The sequence below is a fragment of the Danio aesculapii genome, chromosome 1 (assembly GCF_903798145.1).
Source record: "Danio aesculapii chromosome 1, fDanAes4.1, whole genome shotgun sequence".
Lineage (NCBI taxonomy): Eukaryota > Metazoa > Chordata > Actinopteri > Cypriniformes > Danionidae > Danio > Danio aesculapii.
Window position 1 is genome coordinate 51,068,094 of NC_079435.1, and position 13,844 is coordinate 51,081,937.

General features: G+C 31.9%; 1 protein-coding gene across 1 annotated transcript; it reads right to left on the minus strand.

The window, feature by feature from the left end:
• Positions 1–1,733: 1,733 nt before the first annotated feature.
• Positions 1,734–9,041, minus strand: lratb.2 (lecithin retinol acyltransferase b, tandem duplicate 2). The gene is made up of 2 exons (XM_056451218.1): positions 8,447–9,041; positions 1,734–2,200 (listed from the first exon to the last, which is right to left on the minus strand). The coding sequence occupies exons 1-2, from the start codon at positions 8,951–8,953 to the stop codon at positions 2,045–2,047; spliced, it is 663 nt and encodes a 220-aa protein (XP_056307193.1). The 5' UTR covers positions 8,954–9,041; the 3' UTR covers positions 1,734–2,044.
• Between the last annotated feature and the right edge of the window lie 4,803 nt (positions 9,042–13,844).

The window sequence follows — 13,844 nt, forward strand, 5'->3', positions numbered from 1 at the left end:
CATAATTTGAGCTTCATAGTTTGAGCTTCATAATTTGAGTTTCATAATTTGAGTTTCATAATTTGAGTTTCATAATTTGAGCTTCATAATTTGAGTTTCATAATTTAAGTTTCATAATTTGAGTTTCATAATTTGAGCTTCATAATTTGAGTTTCATAATTTAAGTTTCATAATTTGAGCTTCATAATTTGAGCTTCATAATTTGAGTTTCATAATTTGAGTTTCATAATTTGAGCTTCATAATTTGAGTTTCATAATTTGAGCTTCATAATTTGAGTTTCATAATTTGAGCTTCATAATTTGAGTTTCATGATTTGAGCTTGATGATTTGTCTAGCCTCTATTGTAAAAAGTACATTTGATTGAAAATTCATGGATAACAACCAGGGGCGTCGCTAATTGACCTAATTCTCTGCCATGTGTCAAGTCTAAGACAACAGATAATTCTATAAAACATCTTTTTTTGTATTTTATTGAATTGTTTATAGAATTTAATTCAAATGAAATTAATATTTATGCAAAAGATTTGTTAAATGATCTTAGTACATCACTCCAGTTGTGTCTAAACATTGTTTTCCAGTTACATTTAAGATTATTTAGAATAATAATTGTATAATAACAATAAAACTTTTGTTTATAATAAATATTTATTTAAAAAAAATATATATATAGTGTATATATATATATATATATATATATATATATATATATATATATATATATATATATATATATATATATATATATATATACATTTTGTTTAGGGGGGGGGGGTGCCCCAGTAGAGCTTTATGTCTAGCAATGCCCCTGATAACAACAATAGAACAACAAATGAAAATTAGTTTCAAATTAATTTTAATATGGGCCTCTTTTGGTGCTTCACACTGTTTTATCTGTCATTTTTGTTTCAAGAATAAAGTCTGAGATTTATAATAAACGTTACTTGTAAAATGTTTTCTCTGCTTAAAAACAGTACAGGGTCACACTTTAATTTGATGGTCTGTTTGTTGAATTTTAGTTAAATTGCAATTAATTGTCATTAGATTATAAGTAGACTGTTAGGTTTGGGTTAGGGTTAGTGTAAGTTGACATGTACTTGCAAAGTTTCTTATAGTCAGTTAAATGTCTGTTGAAGGAGCAGTATCAGCAGATATTAAGCAGACACTCAAATGGATCATCAAAATAAAGTGTTACCCAATACAGTAGTGAAACATGACTTCACTTACATTCAATTGTGTTTTCTTGCACAACTGGATGTTGGACTGCATTAGCCAATACTGATTAACTGAAGTCATGACTGATGTGACAGTCAACCGATGATTCGGCTTGGTCTTAAAGCCTTTTTCAATGGGTTATTTTTACAATTTATGATGGTGTAGCAGTCAAAATAGGACAAATGAGCTCATGTATGGGACAAATTCTAAACCTTTTTCATTGGGGGAACCACTCGAACCCCCTGCAATTTGATTATTTATTTATTTAGCGTACTTTAAAGAGAAAAATAAGTGATTGTAAAAACATAAGAGGTGATCAAAATTCAGTGGAAGGTTTTTAAAATGTCAAATTTTATTTCAGTTTATATATAAATATATACAATGTGATATTCTTTTAAGCAGCTGATTTAAGAAAAGATTGTAAGACATAAAAGCATTAAATATAATGTTCTTTAATTAATACTGATACGGCATCATTATACAATCACAACATACAGTAAGAAAATAAATTATTCTTCACATGACAGTGCTGGTGGGTTGCAGCTGGAAGGGCATCCGCTGTGTAAAACATATGCTGGATAAGTTGGCGGTTCATTCTAGTGTGGCGACCCCCTGATGAATAAAGGGGCTAAGCCGAAGGAAAATGAACGACAGTACTGGATCACATCCCTACAAGGGTTTATTCAGAAAGTTTATTTGCCCTGACCAGTCTTTATGTAGCTGTTTTATCTCGTTAAATGTGCTCCCGTTGAGACCCAGTGCTATAATGAACTAAAAACAATCCGAATAAAAATATCCAGATATTTGGCCAAACTTATATTTCACACAGCTTCAGGATGCCATCCAAATGGTAAAAGGAATGATAATTGTGGGTAAAATTCCAAACAGGGTCACCGACTCCAGATAAAACATAATAAACAAGCCCAGCAGAAGACTTATAAGAGAGCTCATCTTGCTGCACACAAGCTTGCGCACGGCTTTGCAGAACTGTTGAAGAGAAAAGGAGAAATAATTAAGAAGCTTATACGGTTTCCATTCAAAATACACTTTCTATACATTAAAATATTCAATTGAGAATGGTCAGTTGAGTAAATTAAAATAATACTTTTTAATAACATTTTGTTCATTATGTACCCTCAGAGCATCCAAGTTCTTTTCATTAAGCATAAAAGTCAACAGCTGCTATCATTTTAGAGGTTAAAATATGAGGAAAAACTAAATGTAGTAGGCTACTTATGGCTCCTGACTTTACATTGATATATATGAATCAATGAATGTATTTTAAAATTGTTTGCAGAGGCTGGATGTTTCTGTTGCGTAGACTGGTTGTTTTGGTCAACTTATTATTATTATTATGATTATTATTATTTGCTTCATTTTTATTTTATGAAGCAAAACAATCCATCTGTGCAAGAGAAACATTATTTACAACATTTTACATTTAATCCAGTCTCTGCAAATGAGTCATTTAAATAACATTTATTTATTTATTTGTTTATTTATTTATTTATTTATTTTTATTTTTTATTATTTTTATTTATTATTTATTTATTTTTCTTATTTATTTATTTTATATTTTTGCATTTTTCTTATTTATTTATTTATATTTTTTCTTTATTTATTTTTCTTATATATTTATTTATATTTTTATTTCTGTTATTTATTTGTTTGTTTATTTTTCTTATTTATTCATTTATATTTTTGCATTTTTCTTATTTATTTTTCTTATATATTTGTTTATTTCTCTTATTTCCTTGTTTGTGTTTCTTATTTATTTATTTATTTATTTTATTTATATTTTTCTTATTTATTTATTTATTTATTTATTTACTAATTTATATATTTTTGTATTTTTCTTTTTTATTAATTTTTTTCTTAGTTATTTGCCAGTCATAAATACTACTACGTTGATTTAAGTGCTTTACAAAATAAGCATAAAAGATTAGCATAAAAGTGATAATGTTATAAGTAATGTTCAGTTTCTTGCAAAGATAGGCTATTCGTTTAGCTTCACAAAATCTCAATGTTGTAAGGACTCAGGAGCCATGGTTATTAAGTAGTTCGGTGTCTATATATGGGTTTTTTGTTTTTATTTGTATTTTTTTTTTTCTCAGAGAGCCAGTAGCTCTTGAATAGGATTTTATGGATCACCAATGACCACAGTTTCAGCTAAAAATCGTCTTTACTGTTCTAATGTAGAACAGAGTCGCCTCCATGATAGCCAGTTTTCATTTTTTGGTCGCTTTAACTCTCTCTTAACACCAGGTGGCAGTATGTGTTTCTTTGGTACCGCATTGCTGGAATTTTCCTAAAATGATGCATAATTGCATAATTTTTTTCAAAAGCACCACCACAGATTTCATGATTTCCACAGTATTCATATAATGGAAAACAGATCATTTGGACGACCTAACAAAAACAAAAACAGAATAATTTCACTTTGATGAGCCTATTTCAGATTTTTGTGGCAAAATTCATAGCTCCAGTTTTACAGTGGTCAGTATTGCCATGCATGTTATTTGCAATATCATCTTTATTTTGAGCTAAGTGTATAGAAAAAGTTTCAGAGAGATTACATGCTGGAATCTGGAGATAAACATAAATATCCTCATTCACTTATGGAATTTTCAGATACAGTGTGTATTTTAATAACCATTATTTATTGTATGTTTAGGTTAACATTTTTATACACATGCTAAAAACAGATGTTTTTCTCCAGTCACTTTTCTTGTCATCCATACGCCTTACATAACTGTGCTTTTCTAAATTTCTTAAAGTGATTTTTGTGTGTAATCCCACTTGAAACAGCAATGTTGCCACTAATCACCAGCTAACACATATAACTTCCATTTTACTTTCTATTTTAGGTTATAACTGTTAAGACGATACATTCATGAAAAAAATTAAGGAATAATCTTAGTTAGGGTTTTTTGTGTGTGTGGAATAGAAACATTAACTTGTGAATTTCAATGTTTGGGTGAACTTTCCCTTTTATACACTAATAAACTGAATATTAACGTTTAGAAAACATTCAGGGAATACATTTATATAAATTAGCACATGAAATGTTTCTCTAGCGTTCACATAACCATGAAAAACATCCTTAATGCAGTCAAAAATGGGATTTCTCGAGGGATTGAAATGTTTTTCTAACATTGGCATGATAAAGAAGAAACATTCTTGACACGTTTAAAACCTGGTCATTTTTGTACATTGAAAAAACAGAAATAATGTTTTCAGAACGTGATTGAAATGTGATAAAAAAAAATTCCAGGAACATATTTTTGTTTGCTGGTCAGCTGGTCAGCACTGCACTGCGAATTAACAATAACAGCAACTTTTTAGGGTGCTTATTAAAATACTCATTGGCAAAACTCTGGAGTGTTCGTTCATTCATTCATTCATTCATTTTCCTTTGACATTGTCTCTATTTCAGAGGTCGCCACAGCGGAATGAACCGCCAACTATTTCAGCATATGTTTTACGAAGCAGATGCCCTTCCAAACAGCCATTACACACTCATTCACACACACACACACACACACACACACACACACACACACACACACTCATACATTACGGACAAATTTCGTTTTTCCAATTCACCTATAGCACATGTCTTTGGACTGTGTGGGAACCGGAGCACCCGGAGGAAACCAGCCGGGGCTCGAACCAGCTACCTTCTTGCTGTGAGGTCACAGTGCTAACCACTGAGCCACTGTGCCACCCTTTTAAACTTTTATGACTTTAGAAAAATATATATCATTCATTCATTCACTTTCTTTTCGGCCTGGTCCCTTTATTATTCTGGGGTCGCCACAGCGGAATGAACCGCCAACTTATCCAGCATATGTTTTACACAGCAGATGCCCTTCAAACTGCAACCCATCACTGGGAAACACCCATACACACATACACTACGGACAATTTAGCTGACCCAATTCACCTGTACCACATGTCATTGGACTTGTGGGGGAAACCGAAGCACCCGGAGGAAACCCACGCAAACACAGGGAGAACAAACAAACTCCACACAGAAATGCCAACTGATCCAGTGACCAAAATTCATAATGAAGTTATTTATTTATTCAGCCATTAAAGGGTTAAATGGTTAAAAGTGTTCTCAATCTTCTTAAGCATTAACTGATTAAAACCAGCAACAGAATGTGAGATGTGACAAAGACCTATTGATGCGTAATTGGTTTTAAGTCCTTGTAAGTCGTTACAGATTATGTAAATTCATTTTGGTATGTTCTTAAATGTACTAATACATTGGTTTTACTATTCTAATACTATTCCCCCCCCCCATCCCCCCCCCCCCCCCCCCCCCCCCACACACACACACACACACACAAAAACATTTAAAAAAAGATGTAAACGACCTAAGTAAATGGGTAAGTAAATGGTAAATACATTTTCATTTTGGGTGAAGCTTCTTTGTACTGAAATTTTAAATGTTTTAAGAATGTTTTTATTCTTATTTTCATTACTACTGTTATTATATAACCTTCAAATTAAACATTCTTAAAAAATTATTAAGATTACATTATGAAACATTTCTCTAACTTTTGCATTGATACAAATGAACACTTTTAATACATTTTAAAAGTTAATATTTTAAACGTTTAAAAAAACAATCTTTTTCATAAGTGATTGAATGAACCGTTCATTTAATATTCACACAGCCAAAAAAGACATTGTAATTGTTGAGGCTAGTGTTATAATGCAAATTAAAGGGATAGTTCAGCCAAAAAATGACAATTATTTCATCATTTACTCTCCCTCTCTATGTATTTTCTATTTTCTATTCTTTTATGAGTTTCTTTCTTCTGTCGAATGCAAAAGAAGATAATTTTGAAGAATACAGGTTGCTGGTACACATTAACGTCCATAGTAGAAAAAAAATCATTATGTCAAGGGGTACCACCCACATTTTTCAAAGTATCTTCTTTTGTGTTTATCAGAAGAAAAGGATGACAGAATGTTCATTTTTGGATGAACTAAAATGAACAACAAAACTGGTAGCTATTGACTTCTAAGAGTGGATGTCAATGGTTACCGGTTTTCAACATTCTGCAAATTATCTTATTTTTTTGTTCAACAGAAAAGAGTCATTCCTTAAGGTTTAGAACTGTAAAGTGAGTTCATTTTCATTTTTGGCTGAACTATCCTTGAATAACTGATTAAAAGCAGCAACAAAAGTTAGTGATGTGACAAAGAACTATTGATGCTTAATACGTTTTTAAGACCTTCTAACCTAGACCTTCTAAGTCCTGACAGATTATGTAAGTTCATGGTCTTACATTAACTAATATACATTCTTACATGTTTTTACACACAAGAGCTACCAAAGAAAGAGTTCTTTGATTCTTAAAAATGAAATCTGTATATTATTGAAAGCTTTAAATGGATAGTTCACCCAAAAATTAAATCATGTAATCATTTACTTCTTCAATTGTTAAACTTATTCAAATATCTTTTTTATGTTGAATACAAAGTAATCCGTAACCATTGACTTCCACAGTATTTGTTTTCCTACTGTGGAAGTCAATGGTTTCAGGTTTCAAACATTCTTCAAAATATATTCTTTTGCTCTAACAGAAACTCATTAAGGTTTGGAAAATCTTGAGGGTGATTAATTCCAGGACTTTTCCATTCCTTTTCCAAAATGTTCAGGTAATTATTCATGACCTGATGTTTTATAGTGTCTGTGTACATGTGGTAAATAATGAAATGTTCAAATTTATTACAGCATATCAAAAAATATGTGACAATCTATGTAGTTTATGTTTATTTTTATATCTGTTTATATCTATTTTATAATAGTTTTTAAAAAGTATCTTGCTGTCTTTGCGAACATATTTTAGAAATGTTGGCTTGTGTTTTCATAAGAATAGTACAAATTAACCTTTAGCACCCACAGTATCTTACCCCTGTAGTAAGAAATTGTTTCTGGACATCACACTCAAAAATATAGCTTTAATTACGATGAATGCGAGTTAAAGAGAGGCGAAGCTAAAACTACGAGTGGCTTTTTTTTACCCGACACAGAGAACATCATGTGAATCGTCAGATGAATCGTGCAATTCTATTTCAAAATTACCCAATATAATCACCACAAATATATTCAAGTACAGATATTTGTTTAACTCATTTACATGATTTTTCCAAAACATTTTGGGTTCATTTGATTTTCCAAAACTTTTCCTGGCCTGGAAAATGCCTTGCATGAAAATTGCATGACTTTTCCACGTTTTCCAGGACCATATGAACCCTGTAATTTGATTCTTAAAAATTGAAATTGTTGATATAATTGAAAGAAGAAGATAAGATATTTTGAAGAATGTTTGAAACCTGTAACCATTGACTTCTATAGTATTACTTTTTCAATGTTTACAGGTTTTAAACATTCTTCAAAATATCTTCTTTTGCTCTAAACAGAAACTCATAAATGTTTGAACTTGAGTGTAAGTAAATGGTGAGATAATTTCCGTTTTTGGTTGAATTATCCTTGAATAATCGATTAAAAGCAGCAACAAAAGTGAGAGATGTGACAAAGAACTATTGATGCTTGGTAAGTTTTAAGACATTAAGTCCTTTCAGATTATGCACGTGCTTGGTCTTACATTTTCTAATACATTCTTACTTACCAAAGTAATACTATTCTTTACTCACCAAAGCTACCAAAGAAGGTTTTAATTGAAATCTGTTGATATTATTAAAAGCTTTAAAGGGATAGTTCACCCAAAAATAAAAATTATGTCATTATTTACTCCCTCTTCACTTGTTTAACCCATTTGAATATTTTTTTCTGTTGAATACAAAGTAACCTGTAAACATTGACTTCCATGGTAGCTCTTTGTTTTCTTACTACACTGAAAAAAATATTCATTGGATTACTAAAAAATTACAAACAATTTGTATGGGCTGAATTTAAATGAACAAATTAAATTTAGTCATGTTAACTTAATGTGTTTCTTTAAATTCCGCCCATATAAATTGATTTAAAAGATTTAGTAAATCCAATTAATCTTTTTTTTTCAGTGTATGGAAGTCAATGGTTACAGGTTTCAAACATTCTTCAAAATATTTATTTTGCTCTCAACAAAAACTCATAAAGGGTTGGAAACCTTGAGGACGACTGAATGGTAGGTACATTTTCATTTTTGTGTGAACTATCCCTTTAAATGAACTTCAAGAAAATCAAACCTCCCTCATTCAGAAAGATCTCACCTGGTAGGTCTGAAAGCTCATGCTGGTGCCGTATCTGCAGTACATGACGTAATGCTCACAGTTGTACCACAGCAGACTGTAAACCACAGATCCAAAGAGCTTCTCGGCTCTCCTGGCCACCTCCTCGCCCTCAAACGCTGCCCGGCTACACACCTTGTCCATATGGTTAACCAGAATCTCTGCTCCATACGCAAAGTCCTCCACCGAGTCCACGCGGACGCTCGCTTTTTTGGCAAGCACCCCTAAAATCAGCCGGTTGTTGGTCACCATTTTCTGAATGGCTTTCTGGTCGGTGGTCAAGACCGGTAAGATATCAGGTATAAGATGAGCCACGCGATTGTTCCCCAAATAAATCCCGAAATGCGTAAAGAGAGTTCTCGGGACCTCCAGTAGATCTCCTCTTTTATATTTGGAGAGGTCATACTGGAGTGTTTGCTTTTTCTTCTTTTCTTCAAAGTCTGCGAGCACAGCGATGTAGAAGAGGCTGAAGAACTGCACGGGAAACATCCTGTCTGGAGATACGGGGGGCTTCTGGATGGGACGGCACCTGCTGGCTTTATCAGGGAGCCCGAGGAGGGGCTTGAGGATTACAAACCCTGAGCTATTTTCAGAAAGAACGAAAAAAAGACTTTACAATAAGTACATCACATGCACTGATGGAACAAACAAAGCACAGTTGCCCAAAGGCTTTAAACTTTCTTACAGATTGTAGACGGAATTAGCTGAAGTTTTCTATTTGTGGAACAAAGGAAGGTATTTGGGGATTGTATAATGATTACATGTTGCACCAATGGTGGAGTAACTTTAAAGGGAATTAAGGGTGTGATATTAACTCTTTAGAGCACCGGTGGCATTTTTTAAAAGAGGGGCAAAAAAAATGAAATTGAGGGCTGTGTGCCGAAGGTATAGCAAATTGCATAGTAAAAGAAATGCAGGGTTCCATAAAATTTATTCAAGTTGTCCCAACTCAAATCGATTAAGTTAACTTAACAAATATAAGTGGATTGAACATAAAATAATTAGGTTGTCTCAAGAATTGTGTTGTTTCAGCTCATTTGACATAAGTAGTTTGAACAGGCAGCAAAATCATTTTTAAGTGTGTATTACACAATGCTGCGTTCCACACAATTCTACTAAATTCACAAGTTAATTTAATAGTTTTTTACAAATTAAAGTGGATTGAACATACAACAATTAAGTTGTCTGAAAAAAAGCTAAGAATTGTGATGTTTCAGCTCATTTTAAATAAGTAGAGTCCATTAAAGTTGCAATGGGTAATTTCTTAATTTATTTCATAAAATAAAAAAATAACTTTAATCATATTAACTAAAACATATTTTTTTACATTGTATAATTAACTAAAAACAATAAAATTTTTACCACAATGGAGTTTAATGTAACTACTAAACCTGCATCTGCACCTGCCTCTGCTGATGTCTTCTGCCTTGTCTTTTATTAATCAGTGACAGCATATTAAAAAAAAAAAAAAAAAAAAAAAAAAAAAAAAAAAATATATATATATATATATATATATATATATATATATATATATATATATGATTTATTTACAAGGGCATCATGGAGGCGCAGGGGGTAGCACAATTGCCTCACAGCTAGAAGGTCACTGGTCTGAGCCTCAGCTGGGTCAGTTGGCATTTCTGTGTTGAGTTTGCATGTTCTCCCCGTGTTGGCGTGGGTTTCCTTCGGGTGCTCCGTTTTCCCCCACAAGTCCAAAGACATGTGGTACAGGTGAATTGGATAAGCTAAATTGTCCGTAGCGTATGTGTGTGAATGAGTGTGTATATATGTTTCCCAGTGATGAGTTGCAGCTTGAAAGGCATGCCCTGCGTAAAATATATGCTGGATAAAATGGCGGTTCATTCCACTGTGGCGACCCCAGATTAATAAAGGGACTAAGCTGAAAAGAAAATGAATGAATGAGTAACCTCTACTTAATGATTGATTTAATGATTAATCTATCATTTTGACTCATACTATATTTTATTATATTATCTCAAATAAACATGCAGGACATGGTTTTGTGCTCCAGGCTCTCAATTGTGAGTTGCTTGGGAAAACAGCTGGCAAAACACAAATGAAAATGATTATTTATGTCATAATTAATGTTTTTTCAGAAGTCTTTGAGGAATGACTGAGGGTCTGACACATGTCAGGAATAGAAGTGTTTATTCATTTAGCCTGGCCTCCAGAGAATAAATACACACTAATTAATTCCTGTCATTAAGAGTTCCAGAGTTTGATGTTTTGTTTAAATTCAGATTTATTCCACCTTCATGTCAGTTTAAAGGGACAGATCACCCAAAAAGGATTTGTTTACTCACCCTTCACTCGTTTAAAATTTATTTAATAATTAATACATATAAATATTAATAAATCTATTCAATAATTTAATTTTATCTATTTTAAACAACACAAGGTTGAGTAATTAGTGAGTAAATTTTATTGTTTGGGAGAACTACCCCTTTAATTTTGCTCTAGTGAATGTATTGTTCAGTATCAGTGATGAAATATCCCAACCTTCAAAGGGAAATATATATTTTCTAGGATTTTTTATGTTTATGAATATGATAAGATATGAAAATGTGTTTTAATTGCAAATGCTTGCGACCATGAAAAAGCCAAGAGTCTCACGAGACCTCAATAATGGCCTGAGGGAAATCCTCACTGAGACCCTTACCAAAGTTGCATATCAAAACATGTTGTTTCAAAGACAAAACCTTTCGTTTGTGTATAGGGAACAGTGTGCCATGTTTTATCTGCTAACCTATCAGACACTGTATGACTAAACACGAATGTTTCTGAACAGTAGTCTGGTGCCTTACTCATTTGCTCTGGCAGATGGAAATGTGAAAAACTCTTGTCTTCAGTAAACTCTGTGCAAACTGATTTAACTTTAACTTTGACTGCTGCACTTCTCTGTACATGCTGGTTTCTCCTTGGGTCTTAACTGTAATTCCCAATACAATTGTCAGTTATGTTCACATTTTATGGTTATAAAGGTTTCAAAAGAAGAGTTCACATACAGTTAACCCCAAAACTATTCATACCCCTGGGATATAAATAATTTCGGGCTTGAATATAGGTGTTATATTTTAAAATGGTAGTAAAATGGATTAATCTTGAACAAAGACCATTTATAAATTAATATGAAAGATGTGTTTATAGATGTTTTTATGTTTTTCATTTAGGTGCTGTTTCTTCCTTTTTTTAGATTGAAGCCCTTTTATGGAAATATTTTTAATCGGTCTAAATATAATGCGAGGTATATATTTAGATTTCAAGTTTAATTTGTACAATTTGTACACTGTAAAAAATGCTGGGTTCCACAAAATTCATTCATGTTGTCCCAACACAAATTAAGTTAACTTAACACTTTTAACAAATTTATGTGGATTGAACATAAAAAAATTAAGTTGTCCCAATGAAATGTCAAGAATTGTGTTGTTTCAGCTCATTTTAAATTAGTTCGAACGAGCAAAAAAAAAATTTTTATAGGAGTCTACTATTAGTTTATTTGTACTGATTGACCAACACAATCTCACGGCAATTCGTAACTTTTTGATTTAGTGACTAATTCATACGAATTCGTACGATCTAATTCGTACAATTTAGTACGATTTGCTCATCCGCCAATGACAGTTGGGTTTAGGGGTGGGGTTAGGTGCCACGCCTCCTTTTTAAAATCGTACAATTTCGAACGACTGAACTCGTACGAATTCGTACGAATTAGCCACTAAACTGTCAAAACGTAAAATACTTACGTTTTCTCGTGAGATCAGGCTGGATTGACAACACGTTTGTAAAACAATAAAACGTTATTGTAAACAATTATATATTTTTTATTTATTCATTCATTCATTCATTCATTCATTTTCTTTATGGCTTTGTTCCTTTATTAATCTGGGGTCGCCACAGCGGAATGAACCGGCAACTTACCCGGTTTTTACGCAGCAAATGCCTCTCCAGCCGCAATTCAACACTGGGAAACACCCATGCACACTCTTTCACACACATACACACTACGGCCAATATAGTTTATTCAATAGCACGTCTTTGGACTGTGGGGGAAACACAGGGGAAAACATGCACACTCCACAAAGAAACGCCAACTGACCCAGCCGAGGTTCGAACCATCAATGTTCTTGCTGTGAGACGAACGTGCTATACCCAATAATTTATTCCAGTCATTTTAAGGATGAATTTTCAGCTTTATTACTCCAGTCTTGGCAGTTCATTCCGCTGTGGCGACCCCAGATTAATAAAGGGACTAAGCCGACAAGAAAATGAATGAATGAATACTCCAGTCTTTCTCCAGAGTCACATGATCCTTCAGAAATCACTCTAATAATAATAATTATTATTATTAATGGTAATAGTATTAAAAGTAATTATGACTGGAGTAATAATTTTATTTGAAATTACATACAATAATTAATAAGTAAATATTTAATAAATAAGTATTTAACAATTAAATTTGTTTTTACATTTAATAAATGTCACCTTGATGAACAGAATATTGTTATTTAAATAAATAAAAAATTTATAATAAAACAAGCCAAACGTTTGACCGGTAGAATATATGTATATGTATATATATGTATATATATATATATATATATATATATATATATATATATATTCTGTGAAAATGTCCTTACTCTGTTAAACATCATTTGGGATTCAAAAAATTCAAAGGGAGGCTATTTATTCTGGCTTCAACTGTATGTATATATAATTATTCTGGCTTCATCTGTATATATGTTTTATTTCAGCTAGAATAAAAGCAGTTTAAAAAAAAAAAAACAATTTAATGTCAAAATTATTAGCCCATATAAGCTATATATTTTTGATAGTATACAGAACAAACCATCATTATACAATAACTTGCCTAATTACCCTAACTTGACTAACCAAATTAAGCCTTTAAATGTCACTTTAAGCTGTATAGAAGTGACTTGAAAATCATCTAGTAAAATATTATTTACTGTCATCATGGCAAAGATAAAATAAATCAGTTATTAGAAATGTGTTATTAAAACTATTATGTTTAGAAATGTGTTAAAAAAAAATCTGCTCTCCGTTAAACAGAAATTGGGGAAAAAATAAACAGGGAGGGCTAATATTTCTGACTTCAACTGTAGATAGATGGATAGATAGATAGATAGATAGATAGATAGATAGATAGATAGATAGATAGATAGATAGATAGATAGATAGATAGATAGATAGATAGATAGATAGATAGATAGATAGATAGATAGATAGATAGATAGATAGATAGATAGATAGATAGATAGATAGATAGATAGATAGATAGATAGATAGATAGATAGATAGATAGACACAGACAGACAGACAGACAGATAGACAGACAGGC